The 23,658-nt window shown below is 42.6% G+C and overlaps 1 protein-coding gene across 3 annotated transcripts in view; it reads left to right on the top strand.

The window, feature by feature from the left end:
• Positions 1–5,578: 5,578 nt before the first annotated feature.
• The window catches only part of mprip (myosin phosphatase Rho interacting protein), a 66,595-nt gene continuing 48,515 nt past the window's right edge, over positions 5,579–23,658 (top strand). For 2 of the 3 annotated variants that reach the window (XM_055890416.1, XM_055890417.1), the window contains exons 1-3: positions 5,579–6,546; positions 12,295–12,372; positions 19,304–19,369. In XM_055890416.1, the coding sequence (XP_055746391.1) occupies positions 6,343–6,546; positions 12,295–12,372; positions 19,304–19,369 (348 nt within the window). In that variant the 5' untranslated portion in view covers positions 5,579–6,342. The remainder of the gene's footprint in view (positions 6,547–12,294; positions 12,373–19,303; positions 19,370–23,658) is intronic. The other variant, XM_055890419.1, reaches the window with a different exon arrangement.

Here is a 23,658-nt window from a genome sequence, read left to right as displayed (position 1 = left end):
CGGCGCTGGGGAGACGGATGGCTCAGACGGTGCTGGGGAGACGGATGGCTCAGACGGCGCTGGGGAGACGGATGGCTCAGACGGCGCTGGGGAGACGGATGGCTCAGACGGCGCTGGGGAGATGGATGGCTCAGACTGATCCTGTCTGGCGGAAGGCTTTAGCGGCTCCTGTCTGGCGGAAGGCTCTAGCGGCTCCTGTCTGGCGGAAGGCTCTGTAGGCTCATGGCAGACGGGCGGCTTTGCAGGCTCATGGCAGACGGGCGGCTTTGAAGGCTCAATACAGACGGGCAGTTCAGTCACCGTTGGGCAGACGGCAGACTCTGGCCGGCTGAGACGCACTGTAGGCCTGGTGCGTGGTGCCAGAACTGGAGGTACCGGGCTAAGGACACGCACCTTCAGGCTAGTGCGGGGAACAACAACAGGGCACACTGAGTTCTCAAGGCGCACTATATGCCTGGTGCGTGGTACCGGACTGATGGCACGCACCTCAGGACGAGTACGGGGAGAAATAACAGTGTGTACAGGACTCAGGAGACGCACAGGTGGCTTAGTGCGTGGTGCCGGAACTGGAGGCACTGGGCTGGAGACACGCACCATAGGGAGAGTGCGTGGAGGAGGAACAGGGCTCTGAAAACGCACAGGAAGCCTGGTGCGTGGTGTAGGCACTGGTGGTACTAGGCTGGGGCGGGGAGGTGACGCCGGAAATACCTGACCGTGCAGGCGTACTGGCTCCCTTGAGCACCGAGCCTGCCCAACCTTACCTGGTTTAATGCTCCCCGTCACCCGTCCAGTGCAGGGAGGTGGAATAACCCGCACCGGTCTATGTAGGCGAACCGGGGACACCATGCGTAAGGCTGGTGCCATGTAAGCCGGCCCAAGAAGACGTACTGGTGGCCAGATATGTAGGGCCGGCTTCATGACATTTGGCTCAATGCCCAATCTAGCCCTACCAGTGCGGGGAGGTGGAATAACCCGCACTGGGCTATGCACCCGTACAGGAGACATCGTGCGCTCTACTGCGTAACACGGCGTCTGCCCGTACTCCCGCTCTCCACGGTTAGCCTGGGAAGTGGGCGCAGGTCTCCTACCTGCCCTTGGCCCACTACCTCTTAGCCCCCCCCCCCCCCCCCCCCCCCCCCCCAAGAAATTTTTGGGTAGTACTCACGGGCTTTTCAGGCTTCCAGCCACGTCTCCTTGCTGCCTCCTCATATCTCCGCCTCTCTGCCTTCGCTGCCTCCAGCTCAGCTTTGGGGCGGTTATATTCTCCTGGTATTTCTCGGTCCAGAATTTCCTCCCAATTCCAATAGTCCAGTGTAGGTGGGTCCTGTTGTTGTTGCACACGCTGCTTGATCCGATGATGGTGGGGAATTCTGCCACGATCGTGTGGGAGTCATTTATAAGCTAGGTTGTAGCAACCTCATGATGGGTATAGGGAAAATTCAAGTATCATGTAGTAGCCTAAACCCATCACTTTTACATTGAACTGGGTGAATGGAATATGAATGCCAGTCATCCAATATGTTGTAAAAATCGTCCTCCCTCATCTTAAAAGGCACTGACGGCCACTGGTTTTGAATGCATGCTTAATTCCCCCAAAAACATTTGGATCAGCAAAGGGCATTTTCTCGACAGTTTACAAGGACCAGAGAGGCACATTAGCAGGCCTGTCATATTGAATATTTTGTGAGGATGTACTGGCGTTAACAGATAGGCCTACCATCAAAAACATGGCCTTCTCATGAGCTGTTTGCCGTGGATCATCATTCTCCCAAGTGTCCTATAATTAATAAAAAATATAATATATATATCACCTTTATTTAACCAGGTAGGCCAGTTGAGAACAAGTTCTCATTTACAACTGTGACCTGGCCAAGATAAAGCAAAGCACTGAGACAAAAGCAAAGCTGTGCGACAAAAGCAACACAGAGTTACACATGGAATTAACAAACATACAGTCAAACACAATAGAAAAGTATATATACAGTGTGCAAATGAGGTAAGATACGGGAGGTAAGGCAATAAATAGGCCATTGTGGTGAAATAATTACAATTTCGCAATTAACACTGGAATGATAGATGTGCAAGTAGAGTTACTGGGGTGCAAAGGAGCAAAATAAATAATAACAGTATGGGGATGAGGTAGATGGATGGGCTATGTACAGGTGCAGTGATATGTGAGCTGCTCTGATCTGTGACATGCTTAAAGTTAGAGAGGGAGATACGAGTCTCCAGCTTCAGTGATTTTTGCAATTCGTTCCAGTCATTGGCAGCAGAGAACTGGAAGGAAAGGCGGCCAAAGGGGGAATTGGCTTTGGGGGTGACCAGTGAAATATACTTGCTGGAGCACGTGCTACTGGTGGGTGCTGCTATGGTGACCAGTGAGCTGAGATAAGGCGGGGGCTTTACCTAGCAGAGACTTGTAGATGACCTGGAGCCAGTGGGTTTGGCGATGAATATTGAAGCGAGGGCCAGCCAACGAGAGTGTACAGGTGGCAATGGTGGGTAGTATATGGTGCTTTGGTGACAAAACGGATGACACTGTGGTAGACTGCATCCAATTAGCTGAGTAGAGTGTTGGAGGCTATTTTGTTAATGACATCGCCGACGTCAAGGATCGGTAGGATAGTCAGTTTTACGAGGGTATGTTTGGCAGCATGAGTGAAGGATGCTTTGTTGCGAAATAGGAAGCCGATGTGGCCACCAACATGCTCACACATGCGCAGTTATTCAGGCATGCTTACCAGTGCGCTCTGCCTTCTCGCTTCTCTAAGAAGCACCTAGAATCAAGAATGCTTCAATAGAACGAGCTTTTGATTGATTGTCAATGTTCTATGGTTGGAGGGACCGGGAAGAAAAATCGCTCTGAAAGTGACCCAAATGATAGCTCTAGTTATTGTTCTCCACTCTTTTTGTAGTTAGCGTTGTAGTGTGAACACTGCTGTTCACTTGAATTGGAACGGGTTTTTAAATCGCTATAGTTAGGTGTTGACGTCCCTTAACGAGTCCTAAATCGCGCAAAAAGTTTCAAAGTAAAAGTATTCCCTTTACTTGAGCACAATATCACAAATCGTAGTATGTTTAGCCTGTTTCAATATGCGTTCTTTTAATCTGATTCTAACCTCTCCTTTTGATGCTATTTTGGTAAGTATTGAGGCTTATTGTTGAGTTCTGGTGGTTATTTGTAAATAGGAACTTTGCCAAGGTGGGTAAATAAAATATGCAATCAGTACATGTTAATAAGGGGACATCGAAATGTGTATTAAACAATGTTAAATATTAATGTGTTGAAAAGGAATTCATGATATAAAGTTCAATATTCCTCATTAAATAATATCTTGAATAATATTTAAATTCTCTTTCCACTAGATGGCAGTGTTTCCCATGTTCCCAGTCAGAGGTCTGAGGATTCAAAAACTAAATATTTGACGCTCTTGAAATGCATCCGTGCGTTGGTGGATGTGCTGTACATTGTTATAAACAGTTATGTTGCAGTGCTATAGACTGTTATTACAGTTATTGATTGTTATAGAAACGTTAACAATTCAAAATTATTATTACACTGTTAAAAAACAACAGACCTACTGTGAAGGTCTTTAGTTTTTTTCAAATGAATATTTGTGTGGAAAGTTTACATCAACTGGACAGACAGCACATGTATCTGTTTAATTATTACCTGATTTGTGGTCAGAAATGTGGGTTGAAATAAGGGAAGGGTATTGTCTGTATTAACCAGTGATCTACTCTAATACAGGGGATTATGTAAAGTTATAATAATACAGGTTATTATTCAAAGGTTCTACAGCTGCACCATTGAGAGCATCCTGACTGGTTGCATCACTGCCTGATATGGCAACTGCTCGGCCTCCGACCGCAAGGCACTACAGAGGGTAGTGCGTACGACCTAGAACATCACTGGGGCCAAGCTTCCTGCCATCCAGGACCTCTATACCAGGCGATGTCAGAGGAAGGCCCTAAAAATTGTCAAAGACTCAAGCCACCCTAGTCATAGACTGCTCTCTCTGCTACCGCACGGCAAGCGGTACCGGAGCACCATGACTAGGTCCAAGAGGCATCTAAACAGCTTCTACCCCCAAGCCATAAGACTCCTGAACACCTAATCAAAGGGCTACCCAGGCTATTTGCATTGCCCTCCCCCACCCCCTCTTTTACTCTGCTGCTACTCTCTGTTATTATCTAATCAGTCACTTTAATAACTCTACCTACATGTACATATTACCTCGACTAACCAGTGCTCCTGCACATTGATTCTGTACCGGTACCCCCTGTATATAGCCCCGCTATTGTTATTTTACTGCTGCTCTTTATTTGTTACTTTTATTTCTTGTTATTTAATTTTTATTTTTTTTAGGTATTATTGTTTATTTATTTTAACTGCATTGTTGGTTAAGAGCTTGTAAGTAAGCATTTCACGGTAAGGTCTACACCTGTTGTATTCGGCGCATGTGACAAATACAATTTGATTTGAATTGACTGACAGTAGGTTATTGGAACAATATGATAGTGACTGTCGTAAAAATAAAAATAAATCAGTGATGGCTGTAGCTTTCTGCCGAAAAAAGACTATTGACGCAAATACGAATGTTATGACACTGGATCCTGTTAGCAGAGAGTCTAAGGATTCCAAATCCCCCCTCCCCCCATATTTGAGACAACTTCTATAAAATTAGCAGTACATTGGCAAAAGCCTTAATATTGCTATAATGATTAAAAAAAAATTGTGACAGTTGACAGTAGATTTTTATCCAAAAAGATTGAATTACACAAATCTTCATGGCATGACACAATATCCTATTAGTAGAGTGTCTGAGGATTCCTAATCACCCCCTCATTATTGGAGACAATTTGTGTATTTCCAACAGTACAGTAACACATAGCTGTATAATGCTGTAATAAAAAGACGGTTTTGGTAACAGTAGGTTTTCCTCCAAAGAACTATAGAATGACGCAGATCTTCCTGGTTTGACACCAGATTCAATTTGTAGTCTGAGGATTCCAAATCACCCCACTTTATTGGAGACAACTTGTATATAATTAACAATATAGTAGAAAATAGCTGTATAGTGCTATATCTTATTTAGTTTAAATATGTATATCAATCAAATATATTTTATAAAGCTGTTTACAGTGTTTTACAGATACTCTGCTAAAAAACCCAAAAAGCAAGTAATGCAGAAGCACAGTGGTTAAGAAAACTCCCCAGAAGGTAAGAACCTAAGCAGAAACTATGCTGTTGCCCTGAAAAAAAGTTACCCTTGAACAGGGAAAATGTGAAAATGTTTTCTTCAAAACATGTTCTGTTAAGAGTTGACAGTAGTTTAAAACCATTAATACTTCCAGCAACAGTGTTGGTATTGTTGCATTATTATAATTTATAGTAAAAAAATTATGAGACAGTAAATCGATCTTTCTTAATTGATTTCAATAATACATTGTTAGTTTTTTCAATAAATTCATATTTTAGTCACTTCAAACTTTAATATTTGTGATTTTAAATCAGAAAAAAAAGTCAAGTAAAACAATTACAGAGGACTTTTATTTTGAAATGATGCCGTATGATCACGGGACCGTAATGTCACTAGGTTCACAATGCCCAACAAATCTGTGAGCTCGCGACCTCTCCACTGGGAAAGATTTCGCCTGAAAATAGGAAGAATATAAACCTGGGGAGCAGCTAGTGGAGCTGGTTATCAAAACAAAACCGAAAAAGTTGTTGATGCTTCAATGATTCTGCAAGAGGCGCTTTGTCCGTTTACTATGTGTCAACGGGGAGTGAATTTCGCTGAACATTTATATTCTGGACCGTTTTAACCCAAGCTAAACAGCTAGGCGAGAGGATTTCTAGCTCGCTAGCTAATTTACTGCTATAGCCAGCGAAGAAGCAGTGGTGGTAGACTTTGCAAAGAGCAACTGCTAGCTACGATTGTAGCTAGCCAGCTCTTCATAGCCAGCTACCTCCACTTTTGCGATTTTCCGTCAAATGGGTGCATGTTATAATGTGCAGTTGCTGTTTTTGCAATTTGCACAATAACGTCAATGATTACAAAAACCAAGCTAGTTTGTTTGTTAATCGCTTAGCTAACGTTACTCGTTCGGCTTTGTGAATTAAGGGCAGGCCATGGACTGAATAACGTACAAGAATGGTGTCTCGCTATCTTGATGACTAGCAGTCATATATTGGATCATATAAATTGGGTACAACTAAACAATAGAAACCTTGAATTTGGTTTGTGTGTGTAAAACTCAAGACCACTAACGTTAGTTAGCCTATATAGTTATTTGGATCATCATGCGTTGGATTGCTGGGCCCTTGTTCCAAATTGGATGAAAGAAACGCAGAGAACGGATTATCCAGTCGTCAATTTTGAACTAATTTGCATTTACGGTGAACGGAGGCGATATACAATGTCTACAGCGAAAGAGAACCCTTGCAGAAAATTCCAGGCGAACATTTTTAATAAAAGTAAATGTCAGAACTGCTTCAAACCTCGGGAGTTGCATCTCTTGACCGATCAAGATCTGAATCAGGTAAATAATTGTTATTGTGATGATGTAGCCACATTGCAGTTCACATGTTACAAACACCTATGCGACAATGTGACCATTTGGGCGTCTCGAGTTTGCTGTTACTGTCAAGTTGTGTAACAGTCGAATTTTGGCAATATTTTAGCCAGCTACCTAGTCAAACTTCCAGTTAGTATTCTAAAACCTTTAGAAACTGAAAATGTAATTTCATGCTGTCTACTTTGCCATCCTCAAGTCTTAAGTGGAAGTGTCTGTTATTTATAGTTCAGCATGTGTGTATCATTCTGATTGTGTCCTCATTCCGTGACCATTTGTTGAAGACTGACTCCTTTAGAGATGAACTAATGGTGTGTGTATGTATGTATAATCTCCTGCTTCAGTCTGACAAACTAAGGCGTGGTCTGCTAGGAAGAAAACCAGTGTTTCTCACAATCAACCACTGGTTCAATATGAGGAATCAGTTGTAATAATAGGACCCTGGTGTAAAGCCACAAATGAACATTCGATTTGGATAGATTCATTTTATAAGGGAGGTTTGACCAGCTTCAGGTTAGGAATAACGTTTTTTACTGGCAAATAACACCATCCTCCCAAAAGAAGGAATCAGCTGACCCATCATGGATCCTGTCCAATTTTTGGGAGACATTGTCCTGAAACATCCATGTGACTGGCAGGCAAGGTCACCAGCTGACTTAAGGGACTGTGCTGCCACGCTCCGATAACTGTGGCCGCAAACAAGAAGATTGTGCCATCCTGAACGTGACCCCAAATTCAACTTAAGTGTATCCTACACATAAAGTCCTCACAATCAATCAAATGTATTTATAAAGCCAAAGTGCTGTACAGAAACCCAGCCTAAACCCCAAACAGCAAGCAATGCAGGTGTAGAAGCACGGTGGCTAGGAAAAATGACCTAGGAAGAAACCTAGAATGGAACCAGGCTATGAGGGGTGTCCAGTCCTCTTCTAGCTGTGGAGATTATAACAGAACATGGCCAAGATGTTCATAGATGACCAGCAGGGTCAAATAATAATACATCACAGTGGTTGTGGAGGGTGCAACAGGGCAGCACCTCAGGAGTAAATGTCAGTTGGCTTTTCATAGCTGATCATTTAGACTCTAAATTTTAGAGTATCTCTACCACTCCTGCTGTCTGTAGAGAGTTGAAAACAGCAGGTCTGAGACAAGGTAGCACATCCGGTGAAATACTGTATGTGTACTCAAGTCGTATTACAAGTCCCCTTGGTTTCCTTCACCCAGTGAAGTAGTGAATGAGAGGATTTCTATCTCTGAGATCATTAGCTAGTTTCTGTTGTATCCTATAATTGATCCCATGTGATGAGGTCCAGATGGGCCCTTGAACATGGCTTAAGAACAGCAACGCCAGCAAGCATCCTCTCCTCCACAAAATGGGTGTGATTGAGAAAGTGTGCATGTGTTTCTCTGCTTGTGTATTAGTGAGTGTGTGTTTCTCTGCTTGTGTAGTGTATGAGTGAGAGTGTGTTTGCGTTTCTCTGTGTGTATGACAGCCTGCTTGTGATTACTGTGGGGTTAGACCTGGACTCCTGAGTCAGGACTAGAATCTTAAAGCGATTACATCACTTCTTTAATCCTCCTGAGACCCAGCCTTGCTCTCTCCCAGGGCCTTTATGACGTCACCAGTGGAACCAGAGATGCTTCTATCCGCTGCTCTATCCATATAGGGCTAGTAATGAGTTGTCTCATACCAGGGGAGTCTGAGAATTTAAACAATACGCTACAGCTAGCTAGTTCTAATCTCATAAAACAAAACAACCCCTTGAAATAAATTTAGCCCAAATCTATCCAAGGAACTAGTCATGACATTGACTGCCATTGGACAGGAAAATGTAAACAACTGAAGAATGTAGCCTATCTGCACTCTCATATTCTGTAATGACGTCCTTAGCACTGAGTGGACGAAATGAAAACACTAAAGTGGAAATCATAACTGAAACAGAGGGTGGTTCCACTTCTATGCTCTCGGCCTCTGGTTAGTAGATGCACCCTGGCTGGGTTAAGTGTCTCTTAATGCAGTTTGAACACTATGCATGGCTTCAAGAGGCGCTCATTAGTCTAACTGAATTTGAACCCTAAATGTAAAGCGAGTTATTTAGATATTTGGAAATGGGGGTTGTTTCAAACTTTAACACACTTTAGTCATTCGGTCACACCTCATAAATACAACATTGAAAGAGATATGCCTAGCCCACATGGAAAAGTTATCTGAAAGGAAATGAATGTGAAGGAAGAGTATGTTTATATTGCAATCTTTGTTTTACCCCCCCCCCCCCCGATCCCTTGGTGTGTGTCAGCAAATTCTTTCTATTACAATTTGTTTAGCCTGAAAAATTATTTATTTCCCTAAAGTGTAGACTTAAATGCCTGTAAACTCTGGTGCTGGTATATTTAGTTGGTCACGCAGTGTTTCCCCTAGCATTTTTCCAGCAGCAGTGGAGTCAGGCAAGGTTGTTCTAGATCAAAACAGAGTGTAGGTGGTAGCCCAACCACGCCGTTGGATTGGCCTAAATCGTTCCGGAATTGGCGGCGTAGAGAGATGTTGCGTTTTTCAGCTCATTTCCTGTAATTCTCTAAATTTTTCCATGGAGCTGAGAAATTTTTCTGCAGCGTGAAAGCTAATTTCCTACAATCCACACTCATTTTGCTATGGCTAATTCTGTGTTCTTATGCTCAAACATAATAAAACCAATGGGGCCCCCGGGCATGTGCCCTACCAGTAATCCAGCCATGTAAAAAAAAAAAGAATACTCAAATTAGTATTTAGAATGGTCTATTATCCCTGACTTTCTAGCTTTTATTTTAGTAATTTCTAGTTCTCAAAGATCATATTTAAAAAGTTTACATTCTGCTGGGAGAGGACGATAGTTTTAAAGGTGTTTTTTCTGGATCAAGGCTATTGCTGAGCTACGCTGCTCTGTAGTTCCCGAGGCATCGGTCAGATAGAGAACCCACTCAGGATAGAAGGTGGGAGGCAGGGAGGAGGGAGAGTGGCAGGCAAGGAAATGGTGGAAATACAGGCAGAACAGTTTGGGAGTGATAGTGGGGGATGATGGGAGTATAGAGAGCGAAGGAGAGTGAAAACCCAGGGAGAGAGAGGAGGCAGGGGTATGGAAAGATTTGAGGGAGGAGAGGAAGAGCTTGTGAAAGTGCGGGGTTGGGATTGAACCTGGAAAAGAGTTTCTCACAGGTTACTCACCAGTGGAGCCCCGAGTTCTCAAATGAATGTACATAGATCTCAATTCCACATGGTCCAAAATGATGTCTTAGACCTATAAGTTCCAGTTCTATCTATACTGAACAATAATAAACATGCAACAGTTTCAAATATTTTACTGAGTTACAGTTCATATAAGGAAATCAGTTAATTGAAATAAATTCATTAGGCCCTAACCTATGGATTTCACATGACTAGGAATACAGATATGCATCTGTACATGACTGGGAATACAGATATGCCCTAAAAAAAAGTAGGGGCATGGATCAGAAAACCAGTCAGTATCTGGTGTGACTACTATTTGCCTCATGCAGAGCCACATGTCTTCTTCGTAGAGAGTTTGTCAGGCTGTTGATTGTGGACTGTGGAATGTTGTCCCATTCTTCAATGGCTGTGCGAAGTTGCTGGATATTGATGGAACTGGAGTACGCTGTCCTATACGTCGATCCAGGCACTTTTTAAAGTGGCCTTTTATTGTCCCCAGCACAAGGTGCACCGGTGTAATGATCATGCTGTTTAATCAGTTTCTTGATATGCCACACCTGTCAGGTGGATGGATTATCTTGGCAAAGGAGAAATGCTCACTAGCAGGGATGTCAACAAATTTGTGCAAAACATTTGAGAGATATGCTTTGTGTGAATGGAACATTTCAGGGATCTTTAATTTCAGCTCATGTAACAATGGACCAACACTTTACATGTTGCGTTTATTTTTGTTCAGTGTACAATCACCAAGGCTCTGCATTGGTTTTACTTGGCTAGGAGTAGTAAGGTGAACTTTCAGATGCGTGTACCTTATGTTTGAATGGACCTTTTTGGCATGACTCCTAAATGAGTGGAGGATTGTACTGGGGAGGCAATAAGAGGTTAACGCGTGATAGAGGACGCAATTATATCTGTCCGATTATGGCATCTGAGAGAGTATGAGCATCTCCATTTTGAAGTAGTCAATTTTCTTCTACTACTATGAGTTGGTAAACAAACGGAAAGGGTGCATACTGCCACTTGGTGTGTTTGAACAGGTATGACGCCAAGGTTGACGATTTACTGCCACCTGCAGTTATGGAATGTTTTCTCACAAGTATAATTCATTGGTTAATCCCACCTGATGACCTGGATGGAATGATGTGATCCTCCCTTAACCCATAGGAAGTCCCACCCAGTTTTCTACTTCAACATTGTGAAAGTCCCCAATAGCGCTGCCCATGCTAAAACAGACTTTTGGGCACTAGAGTCCTCTATCTCTATGGGTTAACCTCACTGCCGGTGGGGTTGGAGGCGGGCTGGAATGGAGGGGGAAGGTAGGTCTGTGGGAGAGAGCTGATGGGGGAGGGCGAGGTCACAGGAGGACCACTATAGAGGAAGTGAGGCTTGTGTGTGTGGAGGGAGGAAGGGTGTAAGGGTGTGTCCCTCCTCTCCAGGTCTCCTGGCTCCTCAGCCCACCAACATCGCTACAGGCCACAGCTGCTCGCTTACACTGCCTCTCCTTGTGTCTCGCTCATTCTTTCCTGTCCAGCTCTTTCTCTCTGCCTCGCTCTCTCTTTGGATGTTTTGTAAGAGAAGAATGGAGAAATAGGTTATGCATTATAGCAAGACCTGTGATATTTGCTACTTTATTGATAACATAAGATCTGAGGACAGGAAACATCCATTTTGGATCGTAGCCTAGGCGTAGACTTCAGTGCTGCAGATAATCAGCTCATCATCAATAAGTAAAATCATTAGTCGTCACTGCTGCCAAAATGGTAGACTTATCAGATTTCGTAGGACTAGGTCATGGCACGTTTATCTCCTCAGTCACCCCATCACCTGTTAAAAGTAACCAGTTAAATGTCTCTATAGGCAGTCAGTCTATGCAAGCGGAAACAAGGCACATATCGATTTGACAGACATGCAGGGACATGGGCTAGCTAGTGACAGCCAGGGCCAATACCCACACAGTCTAATAATCGTACACTCTACCACGTGTAAGATGCCAGTCTGGATTTTGAGGTAAAGAAGGTAGGAGGGATGTTTTTTTTTTTTTTTTTTTTGCAAAACAGGCCTGACAGCTGCTTCTTGGTAATGTTTAACAGTAAAAGTTAGACCAAGACAAACATGTTTTAGAGTGCAAAGAGCAGCCATTTTAAACAGCCACCCCCTCACCGTGGGAGCTCTGCTCAATGTTTATACATTTCCACATCTTTTGAACTTCTGTGTTTTCATTGGAAACATGCAGGTTTTTGGCTCAAACAACTTCCATGAAGTGAATGTAGGTTTATAAGCAGGCGCTGTTCTCATTCACAAATCTTCATTTAAGTCATTTGAATGCAAGGCAATGGTGTCTATCAAACAATGCTAATTAGGCCGACAGGCTTGCTAACTGGTTTTGTGGTTTGAAAACTGCCTCATTGGGGAGGGTCTATAGGAACATCTGGACCCCAAAATGTGCCCTCTCCTTGCTGACTGCCCCCCCCCCCCCCAATTTTAATGATTGTCTAAATCGCTCTGTTTTACAGGCCAAACCTATTTACGGCGGATGGCTGTGCTTGGCCCCCGAGGGAACAGACTTTGACAACCCCATGCAGAGATCCCGGGTAAGAGCAACCATGAGGCGTGCACGCGCTCACATGGAATGGGGGATGGGTTAGTATGTTTGTTCCCTGTTCTTCCATAGCACTGTAGTCGCATGATAAACATTAGACAAACACCATTCCCGGACAGCAGAACCTCATAGTGAGAGGGGGATGGGTGAACTTTGACCAATCGGGATGTTTTAATCCACTTAAAATCTATTTGGGAAGTAAGCTTTGAGGCGTAATGGAAGCGCTTGAAACACAAGCCCTAGCGTATAATCGAATGGTCAGAGAAATGGGCTCTAGATCTGCATACGTATTGTCCTTTTCATGCCAATTCGCCTGGTGCTATACGTCACGATGATTAGAGCGCACATACGGTTACACACAGTGGTGTGAAGGAGCCGAGCACTCGCTCATGTCCGGATCATGGAATCTATTCAACAAACAGCGCTAAGCCAGATGGGCCATGGCGCCGAAGAACCTGCGCTATCTTGGGGGAAAGTCCACTGGGGCTGCATCTGCATAACAATGGCTAACTGTGAATATGGGTTTACACCTTTTACGGTTAACACCTCACAATGCAACTGTTTCGATTATGCAGAGGTTGTTGATTCTGCTCTTCAGAAGTTCTCACTGTCAGCCCTAGCAATGTGATAAGGCAGGTTGCCTATTTTGAATCACTGGGTGAGGTAGGTGACGCAGTGATCCCGGGTTAGAGGATAAGGAGAGAGACTTGAGGTTCTGTTTTAGGGAGTCGGTGCTCCGGTTTTATTTCCTCCAAATCAAACTTAATTTCCATTGACTTGTGCTGACAGTAAACAAAAACATTTAGCAGCATATTTGATCGTAAACAATTACTTTTCACAATCTGAGCCAGTAGTCAAATGATAAATATAAAAATTTCTCCAAAGCAGTAAAATATTCATTTTGAAGGTACAAATTAGATCCTTTCAATATGCAAATATTTCTAACAACATCCTACCACTAATAAACAACAGTGCATCTTTAAATCCAGATCAATTGAAGAATGTAAATAATATTGCGGGTTACTTACGTTTGGGTATTGGACTCACAGATAGCAGAAATGAAAAGATACATGTTGGAGAGGTTTTGTACTAGTGCTAAGATTGTTTGGCACTGAACTAAAAGACAAAGGAACTCAGATATTTAAGAAGTGAAATTGGTTGCAGGTGTGCTCAGAGCATAGAGATGTACAAAGGGTCTCTAGTGCCAAAAAACGTGTTTAACATGGGCAGCTCCATTGAGGACTGATACATTGCAAGCTCTATACATCTCTATGGCTCAGAGGTGTCTGCAGTTAAAGGGACAGTTAACAAAAAGCGCAATTTAATGGAACAGTGAACTAAAAAGTCTAAGATAAATATGAGCCTTTGCTACACTATGGAAACACAATTTCCTATAACATCAGGTTGTATACACTATTATAAACTGGGTGGTTCGAGCCCTGAATGCTGATTGGCTGACAGCCGTGGTATATCAGATCGAATATCACGGATATGACTAAATATTTATTTTTACTGCTCTAATTACGTTGGTAACCAGTTTATAATAGCATTAAGGCACCTTGGGGGTTTATGGTATAGGGCCACCAATATACCACGGCTAAAGGCTGTATCCAGGCACTCCGCGTTGCGTCCTGCATAAGAACAACCCATAGTAGTGGTATATTGGTCGTATACCAGATCCCCTCCTGCCTTATTGCTTAAGTATAACACTGGTGTTACAGTTGAAAAGCAGCAATAGAGAGTACTAGTGTTGTCATGATACCAGATTTTTGACTTCGATACCAGGTTTAGCATCACAATACTCGATACCAAAACAATAACAAGACAATACCACTGCAACAAAGAAGCCATATTACCAGGTTACAGAATGGCGCTTGATCCAGACAGATATACTCAGCTACTGCTCTGTTCAATCGTTGGGCATCTTTTGAGTTCAATAGCATTACGTTATAAAAAAATGTACATCCATATTTTTCAGAGACCGCCATGTATACATTAATGAATCAATTATACAATCAATTTGACTTTGGTATGTTTTTACCATTCTAACTTTAACAACATAATGGTAATAATTTTTTTTGAATGGTAAATCTTTATTGATAAACTGGGTAAATCAAGAGCCTAGGCCTATCCACAATACAGGTGAATGCATTATAAGTGTGTGCATGCATTGAGTTATTGAGCTTGTTTTGGCTGATTTCATTGGGCTACAGATGACAAACGATCTGTTTCCCTTGCAAGGGCTCCCGAGTGGCGCAGCGGTCTAAGGCACTGCATCTCAGTGCTAGAGGTGTCACTACAGACACCCTGGTTTGAATCCAGGCTGCATAACAACCGGCCGTGATTGGGAGTCTCATAGGGTGGCGCACAATTAGCCCAGCGTCGTCCGGGTTTGGCAGGTGTAGGCCATTATGGTAATTAAGAATTTGTTCTTAACTGACCCCCCCCCCCCCCATATTTATGAATGAGGTCCCTGGTGAAGTTGCCTGGTTTTAATTTAACCAGGCAACTTCACCTGGGACCTCATTCATAAATTAAGCTAAGGTGGGTTTATAGTTTACAATTACACTTTCATATTAGTACACCATTTTGCATTATTTGAACTAATGATAACTACCTACCAAGAGGCTAGACCAGTTTTCCCAAAAGTGAATATCAGGTCAAATGAAAATAAAATTGTATTTGTCACATGCTTAGTAAACAACCGGCGTAGACTTAGTCATTGTAAATAAGAATTTGTTCTTAACTGAATTGCCTGGTTAAATAAAGGTTTATTTATTTTATTGTACTGAACAACAACATTTGTATAGAAGTAGCTTATTTTATACAAATGTGCGCCGTCTCTTTAACAGAGTTTGCTGATCATCTTTGGGAGAGACATGAGCGAGAGACCGAGTTAATTAATAACGTTTTTGGTGGCAATCAGCTTTGAAATCAGCATTTTTTTTGCGTTGTAGTTTGCATATAATCACAAACAAAGTACTAGGGTAGAGAATGGATGTTATTTTTAGCTGTCCGCTACCAGTATCTTCTTGCATTGTAAAGTGTTCTAGCATGTATAGACATTGTTTTACGAACAATAATCATGTTTAAAAATGTCTACATGCCATGTCACGTTATTCAAATGTGTTGAGTTGTGTGCAGCATGATGATGTAACATGATGCAGCCCAGACTCTCAGTGTGCGCTGTAATAAGGGGTCTGCTGCGCTGATAGACAAGCTTGATTCTTGACCCATTTTGACAGGAGTACCGAAAGTAACAAATTCTAGTTCCGAACCGTTTTTTATGTTCTAGTACTGGAAAAAGTACAGAAGATTCGGTATGTGGTGCAGGTTAGCTAAGACTAAGTACAGTAATGGATGTTACTGTTTCATCAGGGAGCCACAAAGATGAAGTAAACAAATGTAATCGCTGAATTCATGTCATGGTTGCTATTTCATGCAGTCACAGAATAGAAAGAAGCGAAACAGAATTTGCATTGTTTAAAGTTGAGACATCATTCACGCAAAGTTAAAAAAAAAAAAGGGTGTTTAAGTATGCCTTCAGGATAATGTAGTTAAGTTGGCCTCGTATAGGCCCTTGAACAAATAATTGAGACCAAGGACATCCAAAATCCATCAGATGACGTTTTTAATGAAGCCAGCAACGCAAATAATTCATCTGTCATTGACAGTATACAGGTATTGTTGCATGTTTGCCAACTAATCATAGTGACATGAGATTTAATCAAGTCATGATCAGTTTTGTATATTTCGTTCAGGTAAGCTTAGTAGAATGGAGGTCAGAGACCTGGCAGTGTGGTGCCAGGACAACAACCTCTCCCTCAACGTCAGCAAGACAAAGGAGCTGATCGTGGACTTAAGGAAATGGATGGCCGAGTGCACCCCCATTCACATCGACAGGGCTGTAGTGGAGCGTATCCAGAGCTTCAAGCTCCTCGGTGTCCACACACCAACATAGTCGTGAAGTTCTACAACTGAACCATTGAGAGCATCTTGACTGGCTGCATCACCGCTTGGTATGGCAACTGCTTGGCATTCAACCGCAAGGCGCTACAGAGGGTAGTGCATACTGCCCAGTACATCGCTGGGGCCGAGCTCCCTGACATCCAGGGCCTGTATACCAGGCAGTGTCAGAGGAAGGCCCTAAAATGTGTCAGACTCCAGCCACCCAGGTCATAGACTGTTCTCTCTGCTACCGCACGGCAAGCGGTACTGATGCACCAAGTCTGGAACCAACAGGACCCTGAACAAATTCTACCCCCAAGCCATAAGACTGCTAAATTGTTATTTAAATAGTTAACCAAATAGCTAAGCTGACTATCTGCATTGACCCTTTTTGCACAAACTTTTTCGACTCATCATAAACGTTGCTGCTACTGTTTTATCTATCCTGTTGCCTAGTCACTTTATGCCTAGTTATATGTACATACAGTTGAAGTAGGAAGTTTACATACACTTAGGTTGGAGTCATTAACTTTTTTTTCAACCACTCCACACGTTTCTTGTTAACAAACTATAGTTTTGGCAAGTCGGTTAGGACATCTACTTTGTGCATTACACAAGTAATTTTCCCAACAATTATTTCACTTATCACTATCACAATTCCAGTGGGTCAGAAGTTTACATACACTAAGTTGACTGTGTCTTTTAAACTGCTTGGAAAATTCCAGAAAATGATGTCATGGCTTTAGAAGCTGCTGATAGGCTAATTGACTTCATTTGAGTAAATTGGAGGTGTACCTGTGGATGTATTTCAAGGCTTACCTCCAAACTCAGTGCCTCTTTGCTTGACATCATGGGAAAATCAAAAGAAATCAGTCAAGACCTCATGAAAAAATGTGTAGACCTCCACAAGTCTGGTTCATCCTTGGGAGCAATCTGTACAAACAATAGTACGCAAGTATGAACACCATGGGTCATACCGCTCAGGAATGAGACACGTTCTGTCTCCGAGAGATGAACGTATCTTGGTGTGAAAAGTGCAAATCAATCCCAGAACAACGTCAAAAGACCTTGTGAAGATGTTGGAGGAAACGGGTACAAAAGTATCTATATCCACAGTAAAACGAGTCCTATAATCGACATAACCTGAAAGGCTGCTCAGCTTAGAAGAAGCCACTGCTATAAAACCGGCATTAAAAAAGCCAGACTACGGTTTGCAACTGCACATGGGGCCAAAGATCGTACTTTTTGGAGAAATGTCCTCTGGTCTGATAAAACAAAAATAGAATTGTTTGGCCATAATGACCATCGTTATGTTTGGAGGAAAAAGGGGGAGGCTTGCAAGCTGAAGAACACCATCCCAACCGTGAAGCATGGGGGTGGCAGCATCATGTTGTGGGGGGGCTTTGCTGCAGGAGGGACTGGTGTACTTAACAAAATTGATAGCATCATGAGGTAGGAAAATTATGTGGATATATTGAAGCAACATCTCAAGACCTCAGTCAGGAAGTTAGCTTGGTCGCAAATGGGTCTTCCAAATGGACAAAGACCTCAAGCATACTTCCAAAGTTGTGGCAAAATGGCTTAAGGACAACAAAGTTAAGGTATTGGAGTGGCCATCACAAAGCACTGACCTCAATCCTGTAGAAAATTTGTGGGCAGAACTGAAAAGCGTGTACGTGCAAGGAGGCCTACAAACCTGACTCAGTTACACCAGCTCTGTCAGGAGTATTGGGCCAAAATTCACCCAACTTATTGTGGGAAGCTTGTGTAAGCTATCCAAAATGTTTGACCCAAGTTAAACAATTTAACGGCAATGCTACCAAATACTAATTCAGTGTATGTAAACTTCTGACCCACTGGGAATGTGATGAAAGAAATAAAAGCTGAAATAAATCATTCTCTCTCCTATTATTCTGACTTTTCACCTTCTTAAAATAAAGTGGTGATCCTAACTGACCTAAGACAGGGAATTTTTACTCAGATTAATTGCCAGGAATTGTGACAAACTGAGTTTAAATGTATTTCGCTAAGGTGTATGTAAACTTCCTACATCAACTGTATTACTTTTCTATTATTTCCTTATGTTCTTTCTCTCAGCATTGTTGGGAAGGCCCCTAAGTAAGCATTTCACAAAGTCTACACCGGTTGTTTACTAAGCATGTGACAAATACAATTTTCATTTGATTTGATTGATAGCGGCATCGTTCACTTTTGGGAAAACTGGTCTAGCCTCTTGGTAGCTAGTTATCATTAGTTCAAATAATGCAAAATTGTGTACTAATATGAGTGTAATTGTAAACTATAAACCCACCTTAGCTTAATTTATGAATGAGGTCCCAGGTGAAGTTGCCTGGTTAAATTAAAACCAGGCAACTTCACCTGGGACCTCATTCATAAATATGGGGGGGGTCAGTTAAGAACAAGTTCTTAATTACCATAACGGCCTACACCTGCCAAACCCGGATGATGCTGGGCTAATTGTGCGCCGCCTTATGGAACTCCCAATCACGACCGGTTATGAAACTGCCTGGATTTGAACCAGGGTGTCTGTAGCACTGAGATGCAGTGCTTTAGACCGCTGCGCCACTCGGGAGCCCCCAGTCTGGTTGCCGTCTCTATTCGGCTATTTCATTCCACTCCTTGTTCTCCATGTTATTTACCAAAGACATGGGAAATGACCAAGAATGACAGTAGTGGCAAGGAGTGTTAGCTAAAACGTCTGGTACCCAGACTACAGGCGCTGGGTTCTCGGATTTATGTTATTGTATTTTAAGCATTTCTTAGCTATATGTTCACTACGCCCTATTAGTCCCAGGACATAATGGAGCTTAAGTGTTTGTTGGTTTCAGCCCAATAGCAATGCTCCTCTTTCCCTGCAGGAATTGTATACAGTATTAGTTTATAGGCCGTTTCTTAATAGTTTATAAGGAGATCATCAGATTAAGTGTTAACGATGTTCCTCTTTCTCCCAACAGAAATGGCAGCGGCGGTTCTTTGTGCTGTACGAACATGGCTGCCTGCGTTTCGCCCTGGATGAATCGGTAAGGAGCTGTCATATCAGCCATGCTACTTCCACCTCCTCCCAAACAACCTAACAGCACTCCTTAGCTGTGTCTACAATCAGGTTATAGCACTCGTGCCTTATGGCTTCATGCAGAGCCGAGGTGACTGGGAAGAGTAGTATTTGATATGGTCTGTGAAGGACGGGAAGGCATGTTGAATGACCTGACTGTATTCAGTGGTACCTGCCTGGGAAAGAGTTGACTGGGAAGCCTTATCTCTGTTAGCTAGCCTTGTGCTGCGAGATGGTGAAACTGCCCCACCCTACTGCAGAGTAAACCTCACACTGAACAACCATGAACATGTATATGGAGGTGGAGGGAGAGAGAATATAGTATGATGGAGGTAGAATAATACAGATTGGGAAAGAAACTGAGGAACAGAGACTAGAGAGAGTCCCTTACAGTTTATTACATCCCCTTTGTGTGTGTGTGTGTGTGACTGGGAATGTGACACGGGTGACCAATCCCACTGGCCGATCAGGCTGGAGATTAGGCTGCTTGTGTGTATACAGAGGCCCACTTAACACTCTGCTCTGCCTGACTGTCAAAGCTGCCATAGCTTTAGTCCCTGGCCTATTGCTTCTAACCTTGACTGTAGCTTTGGGCCTGCTTTATATTTATTAAACCCCAGTTATCAGTTCTCTGCAAACAAAATTGATGAAGAGAGGATGCTGCTTTTGACTGCTGAGATGTAGGCCTACGCACTCCGTGGCAGTGTGTTTGTGTCCAGGTGGTTGCTTTGTGCAGATGAGATCTCTGAAATCAGAATCATTGTCTTCATGTTGTCATGGATCCCCACCAGATGACAAAGGGAGGAAACATCCTGGTTTCGCTGTGTGTGTGTGTGTGTGTGTGCTGACTGCTTGCGTGCGTCCATTTCTCCACTGTGCATTGTGTGTGAATGACACCCGTTAGTTCGGTGTAGCACTTTTTTCCAGTCATTGTGAAGCTGCTCGTGCTATTTAGACGTGGAGGGCCTCATTGTCTTTGTGCCTTTTCATCTGCAGCTCAGGGAACACCCCGGAACGCCACCGGGAAACTGGGTCAGGAAAATGGCCGCTTTGTTGCCGTCACTGTGCGCCTCAGCCCCCCACAATGTGAACGTTTCCAAAATGTAGCCTATACAACATTTTGAGAGTTCAGCGTTGATCTCAGTGCACATTATCGTTTACTTAGTTTAAACTCTAGGCGGAGGAGTGGAAATTAAAGTAGATATGATTTGTTTTTTTTCTTCATCATCAACGTATACATCCTCAGCCTGATCGGACACCAACCCCTTAAGTTAAAGGCCTACTGTATATAGTAGAGAGAAACAATACCCTGTATTTTCCCTTGCTTGCCATGTATGCTTACACAATTCAGATACCAGTTTAGATGCGGTAAAGGAGTCGATGGAACGCAGACGTTCCATTGACCAGATTGGCCCACATTCAACAATCTGATCTAACAAAGTGGATATTTGTCAAATCCGTCATGATGTATGTATTGTCGCAGGCCCACAATGTGGTTACTTTGTCAGATTTGGATATATTTGTTTTTTGCTGCATAACATGTAGAAGTTGTCCCTTTTCAAGTTTAGAAGTGACTGCTAAATGCTAACTCCCATTTGAATAAGATGGTTAGCGTACAGTAATCAGTGGTGGTAGTCAGCTGTTTTTAACTGTAATGCATTTGATTGGTAAAGATGACATGAACATGTGTTGGGGTTGACATCCATACTGGCATTTTACTTCGATTTTTACCTCAACATAGTGTGAAATACACATAAACAATAGCCTAAATGTAGGCAAATTTTGCTGCCGGGCAATGAGGAGACTCGGAATCTTTCCCCCGTGCGTTTCCATGGCAATTCCATTGTTTTGGTCGAGTTCAATTTACCTTTGCCCCATCTATAGTCTATATCTGGGCCGTATACAGCATATCATAAATACCTCTTTTACATCTCTTTTTTGATGAAGGGATGCTCTCTTTTTTTTGTGTGTGGAATTGCTGTAAAAACAACAGGAAATCAGCTCTGAGTGATTTTTTAAAAGAAATCTGTTCCCAAGTATTCCGATGCATAATAGAGACACACGTGATCGAATACAAATGTAAGCAAGGTTAGAAATGATTATGTTTTAGTCAAACATTATATCTGTTTGGGAATCTAGTTGTTGATGCCTGGTCTATATGTTAATTTGCATAATTTTGTGGAATTGAATTGCTGTATATTCGTTAATCCTCCTGTAGCCTATCTTATTTATCACATGTGCACAGCATAGAGTGCCTATTTTGAGCAGGATTTCTCCTGATGCTCCTCAGCTGGTTGCTGCTGGAGTAAAGCATGTTATTTTATAAGCCCATTCATTGCGAAACAACTCAAAATGCAGTTGCTTGTTAAAAACAGATTTGGTACACGATCAATGAAAACAACTTTTTATTTCTCAACTGGTAGTTGAAGCGTGCCTCCCATTCACCATAGGCTACAAGTGTAGGCAACAGGCTATCGGCGTGTCACACACCACATTACAATGTGAGCTGGATTTATTTTTTATTTATTTAGCCTGTATTTAACTAGGCAAGAACATTATGTACAATGACAGCCTACCGAGGAACAGTGGGTTAACTGCCTTGTTCAGGGGCAGAACAACAGATTTTTACCTTGTCAGCTCAGGGATTTGATCCAGCAACCTTTAGGTTACTGGCCCAATGCTCTAACCACTAGGCTACCTGCCGCCCCAAAGCTGGAGGTAGTATTTAATTTGAAAACGTAAATTGTTTGAAACCTGAATGTTTTATTTCATGTTATGAGACATCTCATATCTTGCTTTAAAGTAGCCTATAGTCAAAATCCAACAATGGAAACATGGAGTCAATTTTATAAAGACCATGTCAGCGTGCACTGCGCCCGGCCCGCCACAGGAGTCGCTAGTTTGCGATGGGACAAGGACATCCCTGCCGGCCAAACCCTCCGATAACCCGGACAACGCTGCGCCAATTGTGTGCCGCAGGTCTGACAAAGCCTGGACTATAACCCAGAATATCTAGTGGCACAGCTAGCACTGCGCCACTCGGGAGGCCATAAAGACTTTATAGGCGCGTGAGTTTTAAGTTGGGGAAGCTTACAATTTATCCTTCCATCTCTGTTGATCTGCGTGCCAGTTATGATTTTCATATGCACATTTTCGTGGAACAGTTTCTTTTCAATAACAACGTTTTAGTTTCTCAATCGTTGTCACGTGGTTAATCATAAAAATCTGAATGAAATATTATACAAATCAAAAAGTTAAAATTCAACAAATGCTAGCACCAGCCTCTGCCATTTGGACACATTGAAACACCTTGATCCATTGGCAGCTTAAGAAAAGAGCGCATGGAACTCAGCCTATAGGCCAATGCAGCAGTAAGCCGATAACTTCCATTGTCAACGAAATAAAAATAGGCTACATAAAGCTGACAAATAAAAACAGCCGAAAATATGATGTCAATGCAGGTTATTTCAATCGCATTCATCTCTCTACTCAGGCTGTTTGCTCTAATGGGGGGTTTATCAAAATAGACAATCAAAGGGCCAACAATTCACACAATGAATGCTCAAGAATTGGTGGGAGACAGCTGAGCCGTTCTGGAGAGAGACTCGCTTCCTATATCTTCGCCACTCACCCGTCCCCTTCTTGCCTCAACATTTTAAATTATACTCAACATACTTATACTTACCTTCACACATATTTTAGATGCTTTTCACAGACAAGCACAACTCAATAATCAGCTAGGTCTATTCTGGGCTGAAGGTAGAATACATTTCTTCCTGGTACTGGACCTTCTATAGGCGGGCGCTTGCACCAACATTCTTTATGGGCTAGTCATAGAACTACATATATAATCCCTATTCATTCAATAGGATCTCTGTGGGCCTACTCATAGAACTACATATAATCCCTATTCATTCAATAGGATCTCTGTGGGCCTAGTCTAAAGATTTGTCATTTAACTTTCAAAATGTATGACCTTTTATTGTGGCATAAACCAAACCAGTAATTTTTTCATCTGATTGTACAACAATCCCTTCAAAGAGCTACTTTACTAGGCGACCCACGCAGGTTCATCCACTCGCAACATATCTCCAGCCTCTAAACAGTGGTGAATGGAAAGAGACACCTGTTGCACAAAACACAAAAAATTGTTTGTCGTTAGGCCAGAATTTATGCGTCCACTGCTATCTGCGGAGGTGTGGGTGTCGGCCAATCATCTATGCCTTGGCCAAATGTCAGTGTTTTCGTCTTAACCAT

Source organism: Salvelinus fontinalis, chromosome 30 (genome assembly GCF_029448725.1).
Source record: "Salvelinus fontinalis isolate EN_2023a chromosome 30, ASM2944872v1, whole genome shotgun sequence".
NCBI lineage: Eukaryota > Metazoa > Chordata > Actinopteri > Salmoniformes > Salmonidae > Salvelinus > Salvelinus fontinalis.
Note: the sequence above shows the minus strand (reverse complement) of the source record. Positions and strands in the feature narration are given on the sequence as shown.